This window comes from Tachysurus fulvidraco, chromosome 23, assembly GCF_022655615.1.
Source record: "Tachysurus fulvidraco isolate hzauxx_2018 chromosome 23, HZAU_PFXX_2.0, whole genome shotgun sequence".
Taxonomy (NCBI): domain Eukaryota; kingdom Metazoa; phylum Chordata; class Actinopteri; order Siluriformes; family Bagridae; genus Tachysurus; species Tachysurus fulvidraco.
Window position 1 is genome coordinate 8849883 of NC_062540.1, and position 13524 is coordinate 8863406.

The following is a 13524-nucleotide window of genomic DNA, read 5'->3' on the forward strand; positions in this document are numbered from 1 at the left end:
TGCCATTCTTATCCCTGTTTCCCCTCAAACGTGAAAAGGGGAGAACAGTTTCTATAAGATTTCATTCTAATATTACCATAAGGGTCTGAGCTACAGACCTAGTGACTGGAAAGGTCACTGAAGAACCCTTAGCTCACTGTCATGTTCAATAAACTCGAGTGATACAATTTTTGCTTTGTGATATGGCCCGTTATCATGCTGAAAATGAATCGTTAGAAGATGGATAATTATGGCCCAGAATGCATGCACATGTACTTGTACTTAAATAGGATGTGGCATTCAATCAAATGATGATTGTTATTAACAGGCCCAAAGTGTGCTGATATAAATATAAATAAATATATATAAATATTCCAACATTCCACAAAGCAATACACAGCCTGGTGCCTATTCTTTAGGACTCAGGACACAAGACAGTGGACACCCTGCATACGGTCTCAACTCATCGCAGGTCACAATCACAGACCCACAGAACACACACTAGGTAGATGTGGGGATATAATAAAAACAATATTATATACAATACTGCTACTAATAATAAGAGTTGTTATTATATTATAAATATAATTACTATTTTAATTATATATCAGTGATATTAAAGATAAAGTTAATTTTCAGGAAGTCTTTTTTCTTTTTTCAATGTGTGGTTTTGTTGAATCAATGTGATTAACTTCAGATTAAAATAATAATAATAGTTTTATTACAGGATCATTTGACTCTCCTACAGTCACTTCACAGCTTCATTTATTTAAGGTGGAACTGTGAGTTGGGATAAAAAGCTGTCTCAATACACGTGTGTTTTAAGTTTAAGCGTAAGACTCGTTCTGGGGGACGTTCCCAGGACACACCATATAAATAATTTGATCAAAAATAACATTTATACTGTAGGGTTTTTATTTTTTTTTACGTATTTTTGCTGCGTCTCCTAAATAAACCGGCAGTGACGTCACCAGCGCCATATTGGTGCATCTGTTGTCTTTCTGTTTGCAGCTGGGTTTTAAGGAGCTCTGAGGAGAAAAGACGCCACCATGGAGCTCAGTAAAATTCTTGGTGCTTTTAGAGGTACTCTAAAACATTATTGTATCATTTGGTGTTGATGTTTTCGAGTAAATCCCTCCGAAACTGTGAGTTTTTTCTCAATTACGCTGAATGACTAACTAAATTAGCGCTAATGCTGAGGTAAGGTTAGCTAGCAACCGGTTATCTGTAGTTAGTTAGCTTGATGCTAATCCCAGGATATTAGTTGTGTAATTAGCCGGTAAGCTAAAGGACTGAGTCACTCACCTAAACAATCGAAAGTAGAAAACGCTTGTTTTTGTTTCGTATACGACTACGACTAGAAATCCCAGACAAAGCGTATTTAGTACAGTGTTGAATGTCAACTTTTAAAATGATTTAGTTCAATTAAACTTACGTTGGGTAACAAATAGCATTATTACATTTTCTATCATCAGACTGTAGCAGGAATGTCATTTTGAAGTCTTCCTTATTTATTTTTCTTTAGTTTCGGTTTAAACTTTAGATCAACACCAGGTACTGAAACACAAAAACGACTGTTTATTTCAGATTTTGACAAGAAAGGGAAAAAGGAAGCATGCCCCATTTTGGACCAGTTTTTGTGCCATATAGCCAAAACTGGAGAGACAATGTGAGTTGTTTACAAAACCTTTTCTAATAATAAATAACCATGAATGATTATATCTCTGCTTTTATAGCATTGGTGTTTTCAGATTAGCAGTTTGATTGATTGATTGAGTTAGTGTTATGCAACAAATGGTAATGACACCAGACTGCATTGTGTACGTGCTGAGTTAGTTTAGTTTACAATGAAACTTAAGTAGAAATGCTTCACATTTTTGTTTTGTCCTCTTTTAGGATTCACTGGTCCCAGTTTAAAAGCTACTTCCTTTACAAGCTTGAAAAAGTCATGGATGATTTTAATGCCTCATCTCCAGAGCAGAGGGGGGGTCCTGCCAATCCAAATGTTGAATACATTCCCTTTAAAGAGATGAAGGAACGGATACTGAAAATTGTGGATGGCTATAATGGGTAACCGGTCAATTTAATCTGCTCTGCATGAATTTATGCTGCCGCAAGATGTCACTGTTGCATACTAGTGACATCTATTATATTACTGAAAATGGCATCCTTTATACAATTAAAGTAGAAGCTTTCTAATTTAATAAAACACTTCAAAAGTACCGTCCTCTTCTCCCTAATTAAACTGTAGGACTCATGATGTAAGAGTCTGTAAGGATTTCTGCATATGTTTTGAACACTCCGATATTACTGCTGCATTTGTCTCACTCATAATTCTTACCCCCTGTTCAATTTTGGATGAAAACTTTGCAATTTTTCCATGAGAAATCACTTTTTTTTTCCTCTTCTCTCTCTTCTTTTTCTCCAAAATTTGTGAGGCAACTTGCAAAGTTTTTTGTGACTTCTTGCATCGCTGAAATTGCAAGCACAGTAGTATTCTTTTAAACTGCTACTAATACTCATGAAGACGCATGTAATTACTTTCTCTGATAGCTGTGGGGCTTTGGCTGAATGTGTGTTCTGATCATGTCACGTGACAATCTGCAAGATCTAAAGAGTAAAGAGTTTTCTTGCTTTTGCATTCATTTCTGCAGTCAGGAAATCTTGGAGGCCCTTAGTCTCATTATGTTGCACATTTCTAGTCGGTTGATTAGAACTGTAGTTTTTTATTTAACAGCTACATTTTGAGTCGAATCATTATTTATTTTTTATCATTAAAGATACATTTTTATTTCTATAAAAGAGTTGCATGTTTTTCTGTGAACAGTGTGTAGAAGTCATGCTCATGGTGACCGATGTTTTTGTAAGATTCATCGGTGATAACACAAGGCTTATGTCTAGACTTTTTTGCCTCTGAAGTTGCTCATTTATAAGATAAAAAAAATTACAGGTGGTGGTTAATTTCTGTCATTTTAACTGACAGAGTTAATCAAATGTGGCTTGCAAAATCAGATTTAACAGGGTTCAAAAGGGTTTCATTTACAACTTGCCATCTATTTTTCCATTTTAATTAATACCCTAACAAGCATTAAGTGAAAGGTTAATGCCAAATATAGTTCATAGCATGTTTGTAGTCTTTTAGCCTGCTGCTACATATCTAAATGTTGTAAATGAGTAATGTTGGTGCACTTTCAGATTTAATAATATTTTGAGGATACCAAATGCCGCCTTACAGCTGAATGCAGGATAAGACTTGAATGGATAAATGCTTTAGTACATGTTTCAGTTCTTAAAATCATTGATTGCTTTGTTCCCAGAATCCCTTTCACAATCCAGCGTCTGTGTGAACTGCTTACTGAGCCGAAGAGAAACTACACAGGAACGGACAAGTTCCTCCGAGGTGTGGAGAAGGTAGGCTGTGGGGATATGACGTTATGTACAGTTTCTCAATCAGCTTTCCTAAAGAACCCTTCTGTTCATTTCATTGCAGAATGTGATGGTGGTCAGCTGTGTGTATCCTACCTCAGAGTGAGTGAAGTTGCCTTTTTCTTTAAATACTTCCTACAGACTGGTAGGTTATTATGTTTCACCTTTGGGGTTCAGTTAATCAGAGTATACATAGTCTGACGTTTCACCTTCCTAAACTTGGGGTTAATGTTCTTTTTTGCATATTTGTGGTGAGAGGACCATGATTGAATAAATACAGTGGTCACATTACATACACTTTTGCATCAGTGAGGCAGTTCTACAGTTCTGTACCTAAGCAGGTATTCTCTTCAAAGGCTTTCTTATCTGTGTCAGCCTTGCATTTGCCACCGCAATGTGGGGTTAACTTACAGAGCAGGGTTTCATAACCCTGGGTTAATGTGCTGCTAGCCCCCTTTCCAAATTCCCAGTGTGAATCGATCTTCTGTCCGGGGTTAAACGAAGGGTTTAAGCACAGTGTGTAAAGCCCTGCAGTGTCTTACTCTGGTTTTGGGTCAGCATCATCTTTTTAGCACAGAGTCTCAGGAGCTGTAATGGAGAGCTCCAAAGCCTGCCATAAATACTCAATTTTATTGCAATCAGATGACTGAGAAGGCCACAGCATATGATTTACATAATATTCATACTCATCAAACCACTTAGTGTGCCCTGTGGATGGAGCAAAGTGATCTCGGAAGAGATTTTTCCATTAGAATAGGAATGTTTTTTGTTGTCGGAAAATAAAAGAAAATTGCTCACTCTAGCATCAAGAGATGATGTGTTTAAAGTGTGACAATGAACTCGAGGAGTGGTTGGACTCGCTTGATTGCCCACCATCCCTGGCTGTCATGTGGTAGGAGAGCAATAGGGATATCTAATGTGTGTGTGTGAATTGGTAAGACAATTCTGGGGAGAGTGTCAGTTATAAATACATATTGAGTCTTCCTGTTATGGATGCACATGACCTAAATCATGCAAGAAACCAGACCCACAGTGTTTTCCAATAATCTTTCATTTGCCTTTATGCTGTACAGAGTTATTTTCCATGCATTCCATGAATTGCTGGATGTTTTGGGTAATATTCACACTCGACATGCTGTCTTCTGCCCAAATCCAGCATTTGTCTGATGTCAGACTCCCTTGATTCTGTTGATCCCCTGGACATTTGGCTTTATCTTGCATCACAAATGCACATGGAGAATGTAACTCACAATTTATTATTATTATTATGTTATTCTGCACAGTAAGGCATCTGACCTCTTCTGTGCTCCACAATGTTCTCCTGCCACTCTTGGTACTCATGTGTTGCGGAAACTAACAATGTTGTCATTGGCCAAAATAGGTTACTTTACTTTCTGAGCAAGTCTGGAAATGAATAAGTTGCTTTCACATTCATGGTAATCACTAAACAGTTCCAGTGCAACTAAACTCAGACTACCTTCTACGGGCTCAGGTTTAGTAAGACAGAGTGCTTACTGAATGACCGATTTTCATGTTTAAATGCCATTGTGAAAGCCTTTTTAATCTCAGCTGCGAGGGGCTGATGGGCTGGTCGTGCTGCCACTTGTTGTTGGTTTTGCCACTTGTTTAAACAGATATTGGACATGAAAGTCAAAGATTATTAGGTGTGGCCCCTGTTTGGCTGGAATGAAAACCTACAGCCAGCACCACCTTTTTGTAAATTAGTTTTTCTCATGTGTTGCTAAAATGGATTGAAAGTTTTATTAAAATGCCATGATACTGTTTGTCATTGAAGAAAAAATGGCTCCAGTGGTGTGAACAGGATGAATGGAGTCATGTTTCCAGGAAATGCTTCTGCTCTTCCAGATAGGTAAGGACTGAGACACGCAGCATGTAAATGCTCCCGACTTCCCTTACAGTTACAAAATGTAATCTCCATCTCTCTTATTCTTATCCTGGCAGAAATGTAAATGGTCCAGGAACTCCCAGGCCAATAAATAGATCAAAGATTTCTCTGTCAAGCAGCATAACTGCCAATGGTCTCCCAGACAGCACAGAGTCCAGCGAGCAAGGTGTACAACAGACCGAGAGAACAGACAGGTAAATGAGTAGAAGGCAATCTTAGGAACACCTTTTATGGATCGAAGGAACAAAAAAGTGAATGCATATGTCAGACCTTTCTGGCAGACACGACACCTTTAGACTATTTTGATTTACTGATTCATGCTCTAGTATGCAGAAAATGTGCTCTAGTACAGTTCAAGTAATTTTTTTTGGTCTTTCTCCTTTTACCTCAGTGATTCCTTGAATTCAGAAACAGTATGCTCAAGTGAAGGGATGATGAAGGGCAAGCACCGCAAGGACGAGGAACTGGAAGAGGAAGAGGATGAGGAGGATGAGAACCGGCATAATGCGAAACGGCTTAAGTTTGATAACAACACGGAGGAGAAAGAAGCTTGCGAAAAGGAGTTTTCTTGTCACGCTCCTGTTGAGAGCTCAACAGATGTTTCTGAGTCCTCTCTGCACATTAGTGTGGAAGTGAAAGATACATCTACACTTGTTTCTGAAGATCAAGGTAAGCTTTTCTGTCAGTAAATTCCTCTCAGTCCAGGCTATTCAGTCGGTAGCCCGGCAAGGTAATTTGTTCAGACCCTTCATGTAGCCCAGTGTGAAAGATTCAGTCGGACAACGGACCCTACAGTTATAAAGTGAAGCTCGTCTGTTCCGTTTAGTATGAAATGTAGTCACAGCACAGAGCAGGAGTCATGTGATGTTGGGCGAGTGGCGCAAGCAGCCTCTCCTGTGATACGCGCTGACTGACTGGACGATGACAGAGGAGAACGTTTGTTAGTATCAATTCCTCTGTTCATTTCTTCCTTCAGTTTTTTTTCTCACAAAATCTGGGAAATTTGGTGAAACATTAACCCTCAGATACTACCCTATCTCTACTTACACGTGCAAATCGTCATTCTCACACATGAATGTCATTAAAACGAGTAATCACACATCCCTCACAGCACAGCACCTGCACCACTGTGTGTGTATTGTGCTAACAACATATACACTGGATTTCACTGCTCATGCTAAATCTAAACATATGTACTTTTTCTCATTAGAAGGCAGCTTAAATGTTTGTAGTTTAAATAGTCGTTTTAAAATAATTTATTTTGACAAATAAATTCCATTAAGCTTATTTTCCTTTTTGTGAACCTTTTTTGTTATGTGCACTTAAGTTTCAGTTAAATGAGTATAGTGCAACAATACAACATATGGGCTCCTATAGTGGTGTTGTCATCAGTCATATTGCAATTCATATCTGTCCGGCTCCTCATTTGGGGTGTTTTTTTATTAACTGACCCCAAGACAAACTAATTAAAAGAAAAGAAAAGAAAAAATTCTCTACTTAAGAGAGAGAGAGAGAGAGAGAGAGAGAGACTTTTTCAGACATTTTTGTTTGATCAATCGTTTACAGCGCATGTGGTGCCTGGGCATTCAGCATTGGGTTTAGTGCGGCTTACTTAGCAGTGAAAATGGTGAGAAATAATGGTGGTGTTATCTGGTGAAGCGTCTTAAATCATGAAAGGTAATTTATCTATACAGTGTTTTTAATTTACAAGATAACTGTAACATGAAGGTTAACCAACAGTTATAGCTTTCAAGCAGGTGAAAGTTTAAAATAGTTGCAACTAACTAGATAAAGTTTGCACAAAGATTGATTTAGTTTTTTAATGCTTTATTAACTGTTAATTAAAAAACGATTATCATTAATAATAATAATAACAATAAATTATTATTAACTAATTTTTTATTTTTTTTTCCTTCTCCCCTTTTTTCTTTCTTCCCCCAGTTCTTTTGAAATTTTCCACCAGGCATATATTCCGCTGCAAATATTTAACTAAAATTAAAACCAAATTTTTATTAAATATCCTAATCTCTCCACAGAGCCCTCCAGCACACAGTCTGAGTCTAGTGATGTCTTGGCTGGCGAATCAGGGACACTGGATTATCCTGGCTCTTCCCACAGTAATGAAAATGGGTGTGAAGCAGAGCAGGCAGAAGACAAGGCCCAGCTAAAGAGGCTGGACCCAGCAGAATTAGAGGAGGCCGAGGAAAACGGTGACCCAGTAAGCAGCAGCAGCAACAGTGGTAGTGAGGAAGGAGAGCGTCATGCAGCGTCTGCGCCTTCGTCTCCCAGCACTTGCACAGAGTCGGCTGCAGAGGGCAGCAGCATTGCACAGGATGCACAGGACACCTCAGAAAGCTCAGACACTGAACAAGACTCTGTAGATCAAGGCTGAATGCACTTGTTTCTTTTCTTTTTTTTTTTTTCTTTTCTTTCTTTGTCTTTTTTTCTGTCTTTCTTTTAATAAACACAGCAACACATCAACCCCAAACTACCAGCAGCCCTGGAAACAGAGTGCAAGTCTTAATACCTCACACTAGAGGAGGGCTTTCTCATGGTAATGCAGAGAACCTTATCCTCCTCACGTCTCTACACGAACCTTGCATGGCCTTCTGACAGCCACACTTCATGCTGTGTATCTGTTCTTTTCTGGAGAATGATTTTAACTTGAGCTCTTTTGTTTACTGACACAAGCCTACAGTGGTGAACGTATGATGATTCTATCATGGTTATCATCCTGTTTCCCCAAAACTGATTCGCCACAAATTTTCTATAGAGGTGTTTGACTTGTGTGCATGTGGTGTCCCACCCTGTGTTTTAGTTTATATATATATATAAATATAATTTTTCTTCTTCTTTTAAATAGGGTGTTGCAGACAGATGAGAGAATCTACAAATCAGGATTAAAACATTCCAGGGGCCTCTTAAAAAATACCATGTAGGATTAAACCACTTGTAATTCAAACCATCTGTTCCCGAACAAGGTCAACGTGTCTGTCTGGACAATTCTGTAAACAGAAGCACTGGAATAAAGCATTTTATACTTGTCAAATCATCATTTTTATGTTCCAGAAACCAAAAAAATCTGCGTTTAATGGACCAATACCTGTATGTCTAAAATTTGAATTTATTTTATATAAACATAAGAATTACCTACTGTATATCTTTTAGTGATTACTGTTCATGCAGCAAGAGTCTGACCAAATGGCAATTTAGTTTGAATCATCACATTTTATCTGTACTGCCTTCTGCATTCGCTTTGTTGTGCCACAAAATGGAAAGTCATTTTATATATATATTTTTTATTTATTCAACCACTCAATGTTTTCTTGCTCTAGGAATATGAAAACTCTTATCTGTAGTGAAGTTAGGCATGCCTTTATTGCTCTCTGGTGGAGTTTGATCAAGCATGGAGTAGAGGAGCATTAATTAAGTTCTTTACTCTTTTTTTTTTTTTTTTTGGAAGAAGTGCGTTAACATGCCAACAGTCTCGGTTTCTTTTTTCTTCTTTTTTTTCTTTTATCACACATTTTTAGTACTACTTGATCATCTTTCTAGCATTTTATGGTGCTGTTAAATGGACTGTAATTTCAACTGCGTTAGATATCCATTCATTTAGTTGGAATGTAAGTAATTTAATTTAAAATTACTAATTGTATGTTTGTGTTTTACTACTATTGAGCAATTCCTATTGGTGTCTGTAATAAGCTTTTCACATTACATTTCCTTTCCTAGCAAAACATTTCTGAAAATGGTGATGAACTCCTTGAACACTACCCTTCCTCTGCCACCTTCGTAACGTCGGAGCTAACGTGGGCTTAGGCTGTCATATCTGTAACTAATTTCAGAACTCTTTTTTGATATTTAGAATTTTTAAATTTCTATATTAAATTAGAATTTGTAGAATGTCATGATTTGTTCAAAGCCTTTGTGTAAAGTAATCAATTTTATGATTTTTCTGTGAACTGAATGCCTGGGCTTTCAATACAGTATTCAATTCAAGTAAAGCAATAAATGTTAACAGTAAAAATGTTAAGACTTCATTTGTGCATGATGAAGTACGTTAACATTCGATTAAATAAATTTTGGATCACTGAATCTGAACACTGAATTCCAAAACCTTTTGTTAAGACATTCCTTTTCAACTTCAGCTTTCTAGCAGACACTTGAGGGTTTTGCACCAAATCGACTGGTATTTGTAGTTGGTCAAGATTCATAAAGAAAATCCTACACAAACAGCTTTATTTGGGGTCAATCAGGATACTTTTTGTAATGTATGTGTGTACATACTGGGTTCCTTCCAGTGACTGCATGATGAGATGTGGAGATCTTCCCCCAGCTCCAGGTTGAGAGCTGCAGCTTACAGGACCAAAGACCTGAACTATTTACCAGATCTCTACCATACCTCTGTATTAGCAGTTCTATATTCAGACAGTGATACATTAAAATGCTCTAGACCTTTCCCACCACAACAGCTGTCAACAGCAGGATTTGAGTGGATTTTTTTTGGAGGTACACTTTTTTTTTACCCTTAGACAAAAAGACATAACTAACTAAAAAAATAAATTATGACCTGTATAAGAAACATCTTAAATTGAAGTCAAAACTTGATTTGCTTTCAACCAATAAGATAAAGGGTCTTCTGAGGAGGACCAGGAGTGTTTTTTTTTTTTTATGAAAGTGGGGAGATATCTGGAAAAGTATTGGCAAAACAGTTGTGTAGTATTATTAATGATAAATCTAGGGACTTTTACTCCACTTTGTATGCTTCTGACTCCTCTTAGTGGAGGGATATTGGAGATTTTTCTGGTCGATTAAATGTCCTCACCTTATTGTCTGATGTTTGTAACTTTTAGAAGAACTAATTTTTACTGTTGGAAGTGAACATTGCCATTGCTTCCCTACAATCTTGGAAGTCCCCAGGACTGACAGTTTTCCTTCAGAGTTCTATAAAAAATTCTCTACATTTTAAACCAATTAATTAATTAAAAAATTTAATATTTGCTGTTTATTTAATGTGGTATATTCTCAGCATTAGTCCAGTTTAGAATGTACTCTCTGGATGCCAAGAAGGCATTTGAGTAAAATTTGGATTTGGTCTGACCTTTCTTTATTGGACTGTATAGCGCTCCTTTTGCTGTAGTCCTGACCAATGGTCTGTGTTCCCAACCTTTGAACCTGACAGGGCTGTCCATTAAGCCCATTATTATTCACCTAAGCTATTGAGCATTTAGCTATTGCTGAGTCAGCAGATTACTGTAATTACACGTGGTGGAGCCATGCATAAAATATCTCTATCTGCAGATGATCTATTGCTTTTTATCTCTAATCCAGAATTTCCGTCGGCTCTCTGGCTATAGGCTTACACATCAACATAATTTTGTTATGCTTCTTGAACGGGTCCTTCTAAATGGTCCCCTTTAAAGATTTCTTTTATCAGACGCATTAATTCCACTGAGATGGTTCTCCCTAAATTCCTTCATACTTTTCAGTGTTTACTTCTGTTTATCCCTCTGTCATTTTTTTTTCTTTCTGTTATTTGGAATGGTAAGCATCCCCATTTGCGTAAAATATACCTTCAGAGGTCTAGATGAGATGGCGGTATGTCTCTGCCTAATTGTAAGTTTTACTACTAAGCAGCTAACATACAAAACACAGTGTATTGGTGGTGTTGTCACCTTTTACCCAATAAACCACCCTGGGTGGACATGGAAATACATGACCATAAGCAAATGTCCCTCCCAGCACTTCTTGCAACTAAATTGCAGTTCATTTCTTATGGTTCTGTCGATTGTCCAGTGGTAAAGCACTCGCTGAGGAAATCATTTGGTTTTAAAGATCCTTCTCCTGTTGCCCGTAATCACTTTTTCTTGCCTTCAATGCAGGAGTCATTTAGGAGCTGGTCTGAGCTCCTAAAGGGATAAGATGCTTCAAAGATTTATTTATTGACAATTTATTTGCTTCTTTTGAACAGTTAGGTTTGCAAGTGAGTGATTATGCTAAGTCACGTTTATATGATTTTCCAGTCATGCCTCCTGAAAATCCTTTGGATAGTAAATAGTTTAATGTAACATATTAGCTAAGGGTTCGTTTTCTATTATTTATCATTTAATGGCTAATAGCGCATCTTCTTGATTAGACAATATTTAGAGGTCATGGAAGGAAGACCTTGGTGGAGGGATTTTACATGGAAATGTGTTCTTAAGCAGGTCCACTCATCGTCTATGTGTGCTCAGCATTCTCTCATTCATTTCAAAGTTAAACTAGCCCAAATGTTTCCTGCTACTAGCTCTTTGTGCAGTAGATGTCAGTGTTCTGAAGGTACTTTAATATTCTAACATGTCCTAAACTAGAGCATTCCTGGCGATCGATATTTAACACCATTTTGGTGGTTCTTTAGCACAGATTAGGGCTAGCACCTCTTGTGTCATTATTTGGAGTTGCTCCAGAGGAGTCCTGTTGTCAGCATCAATGTGCAAAATCCTTGCCTTCTCTTATTCGTTAGCACATAGAGCCGTCCTGGAAGGATCTCCTCCCACCCACACATATTCAGTGGATTAGAGAAATGATGTCTTGTCTCTATCTCAGGTAAAAGAACCTCTTCATTGACATCTGGCACCCTTTACTGAATACGTTGATTATTTTAAATAACGCTCTATTATTGATTGTAGATTTATTTATTTATTTTATTTTATTTTAAATTTTTTTCATAAAGACATGCAATTCCTATCTGAATTAATGGATAACATGAGTACAAGTCTTTGGAATTATTGCTTATCGTTGGGGATTTGTTTAATGTGTTTATATACTAAAAACATTTAGTTTGGTGACTAAATCTTATATACTAAATCTTATATACAATCTTACATATGGGTCAGTCATTTTAAAACACATTATAATCCAATAGCTGTTGATACTGGACTTGAACAAGACAATGTAATTGTCTCAACATTGAAAAATGAGGTGGAGGAGCCTGAACTGAACAAAGCTGTTGTGTAACCTACAAGATTCTGAGTGTAGGATATTTCTCTGACATCTCGAATAATTGTTTCATTAAATCTTAAAATGCAGGCAGATGTGTGACCAGTGACCAGTGAAGGTTTTCCAGTCATTAACTGGAGAATGAGCAACTTTCTTATGAGACACAGCACTAACACGCAATAACAATGCACAAACACGTACCAGCACAAAATCATGCAATACTAAAGGCTGAATACAGTCTCTTCCGTGAACTGGACCTCAGCAAATTAACACACATCAACACACACTCTGACAGTCCACTGACACACACTGCATCACTAATACATTGGGAACATCTGAACAACCAGAGTAAACCAAATTATAACAAAAGCAAAACTACATAGGCATCTGAGGGGTCAAATCTGAATCCCAAATTTACAGTGTAACAAATAAACTGAGAACAATGATCGTGATCAAACACACACACACACACACACACACACACACACACACACACACACACACACACACACACACACACACACACACACACTACAGTACGGACCTATTTAATCCAGTTAATGACTAATGACTTAACATTACACCTTCCTGGTTAATATTAATATTACAGGTTTTGGTGCAAATACTGATTATGGAAGTTATATATACCAAGGCACACTAGATGGTGCCATTTTGCTAAAAATTGGTTAGAGCAGTTTGGATGTAGATGTTTGAAAGTTCCACCTTCCAAGTTAAAATAAAGAGAAGGCATGGTATTTTTATATCATGATATCATATAATAGTCACAAGTCACACACACACACACACACACACACACACACACACACACACACACACACACACACACACACACACACACACACACACACACACACACACACACACACACAGAGAGAGAGAAAAGGATAGTGTCAAAAAAAGGATAGTTTTAGTCCTACCTAAATACCTAAAGACATTCAGAAGGTATTATCTTTAAGTAGTCTGATAAATAGCCTACATTGACAAGAAAATTTGATGACAAAAAAAAAACCCACCAACAATCATTGGTATGACTCACAGTTTGAATCTCAGGAGTGTCGCATGTAGTTCTGCTAATTGCAAAGACATTGGCACATTTTTAATCACCTGCTCCTTCCAGCCATTCTTGTGTATGTGATTTAAACCTACCATGTTTGTAAGACAGCACGTTCCATAGTGTGGATTTATTTAAATATTTCACCATGTTATAAGCAGAT

The 13524-nt window shown here is 37.3% G+C and overlaps 1 protein-coding gene across 4 annotated transcripts; it reads left to right on the plus strand.

Annotated features, from left to right (window-relative positions):
• Positions 1-908: 908 nt before the first annotated feature.
• On the plus strand, positions 909-8360 carry ppp4r2a (protein phosphatase 4, regulatory subunit 2a). Of its 4 annotated transcripts, none has more exons than XM_027145179.2 (9): positions 910-1062; positions 1567-1648; positions 1876-2049; positions 3297-3390; positions 3470-3507; positions 5201-5275; positions 5368-5505; positions 5703-5980; positions 7348-8360. In XM_027145179.2, the coding sequence occupies exons 1-9, from the start codon at positions 1029-1031 to the stop codon at positions 7701-7703; spliced, it is 1269 nt and encodes a 422-aa protein (XP_027000980.1). In that variant the 5' UTR covers positions 910-1028; the 3' UTR covers positions 7704-8360. The 4 variants fall into 4 exon arrangements, with proteins under 4 accessions (XP_027000982.1, XP_027000980.1, XP_027000981.1 ...); XM_027145180.2 differs by having other exon boundaries at positions 1003-1124; XM_027145181.2 differs by lacking the exon at positions 1876-2049 and having other exon boundaries at positions 909-1062.
• The last annotated feature ends 5164 nt before the right edge of the window (positions 8361-13524 follow it).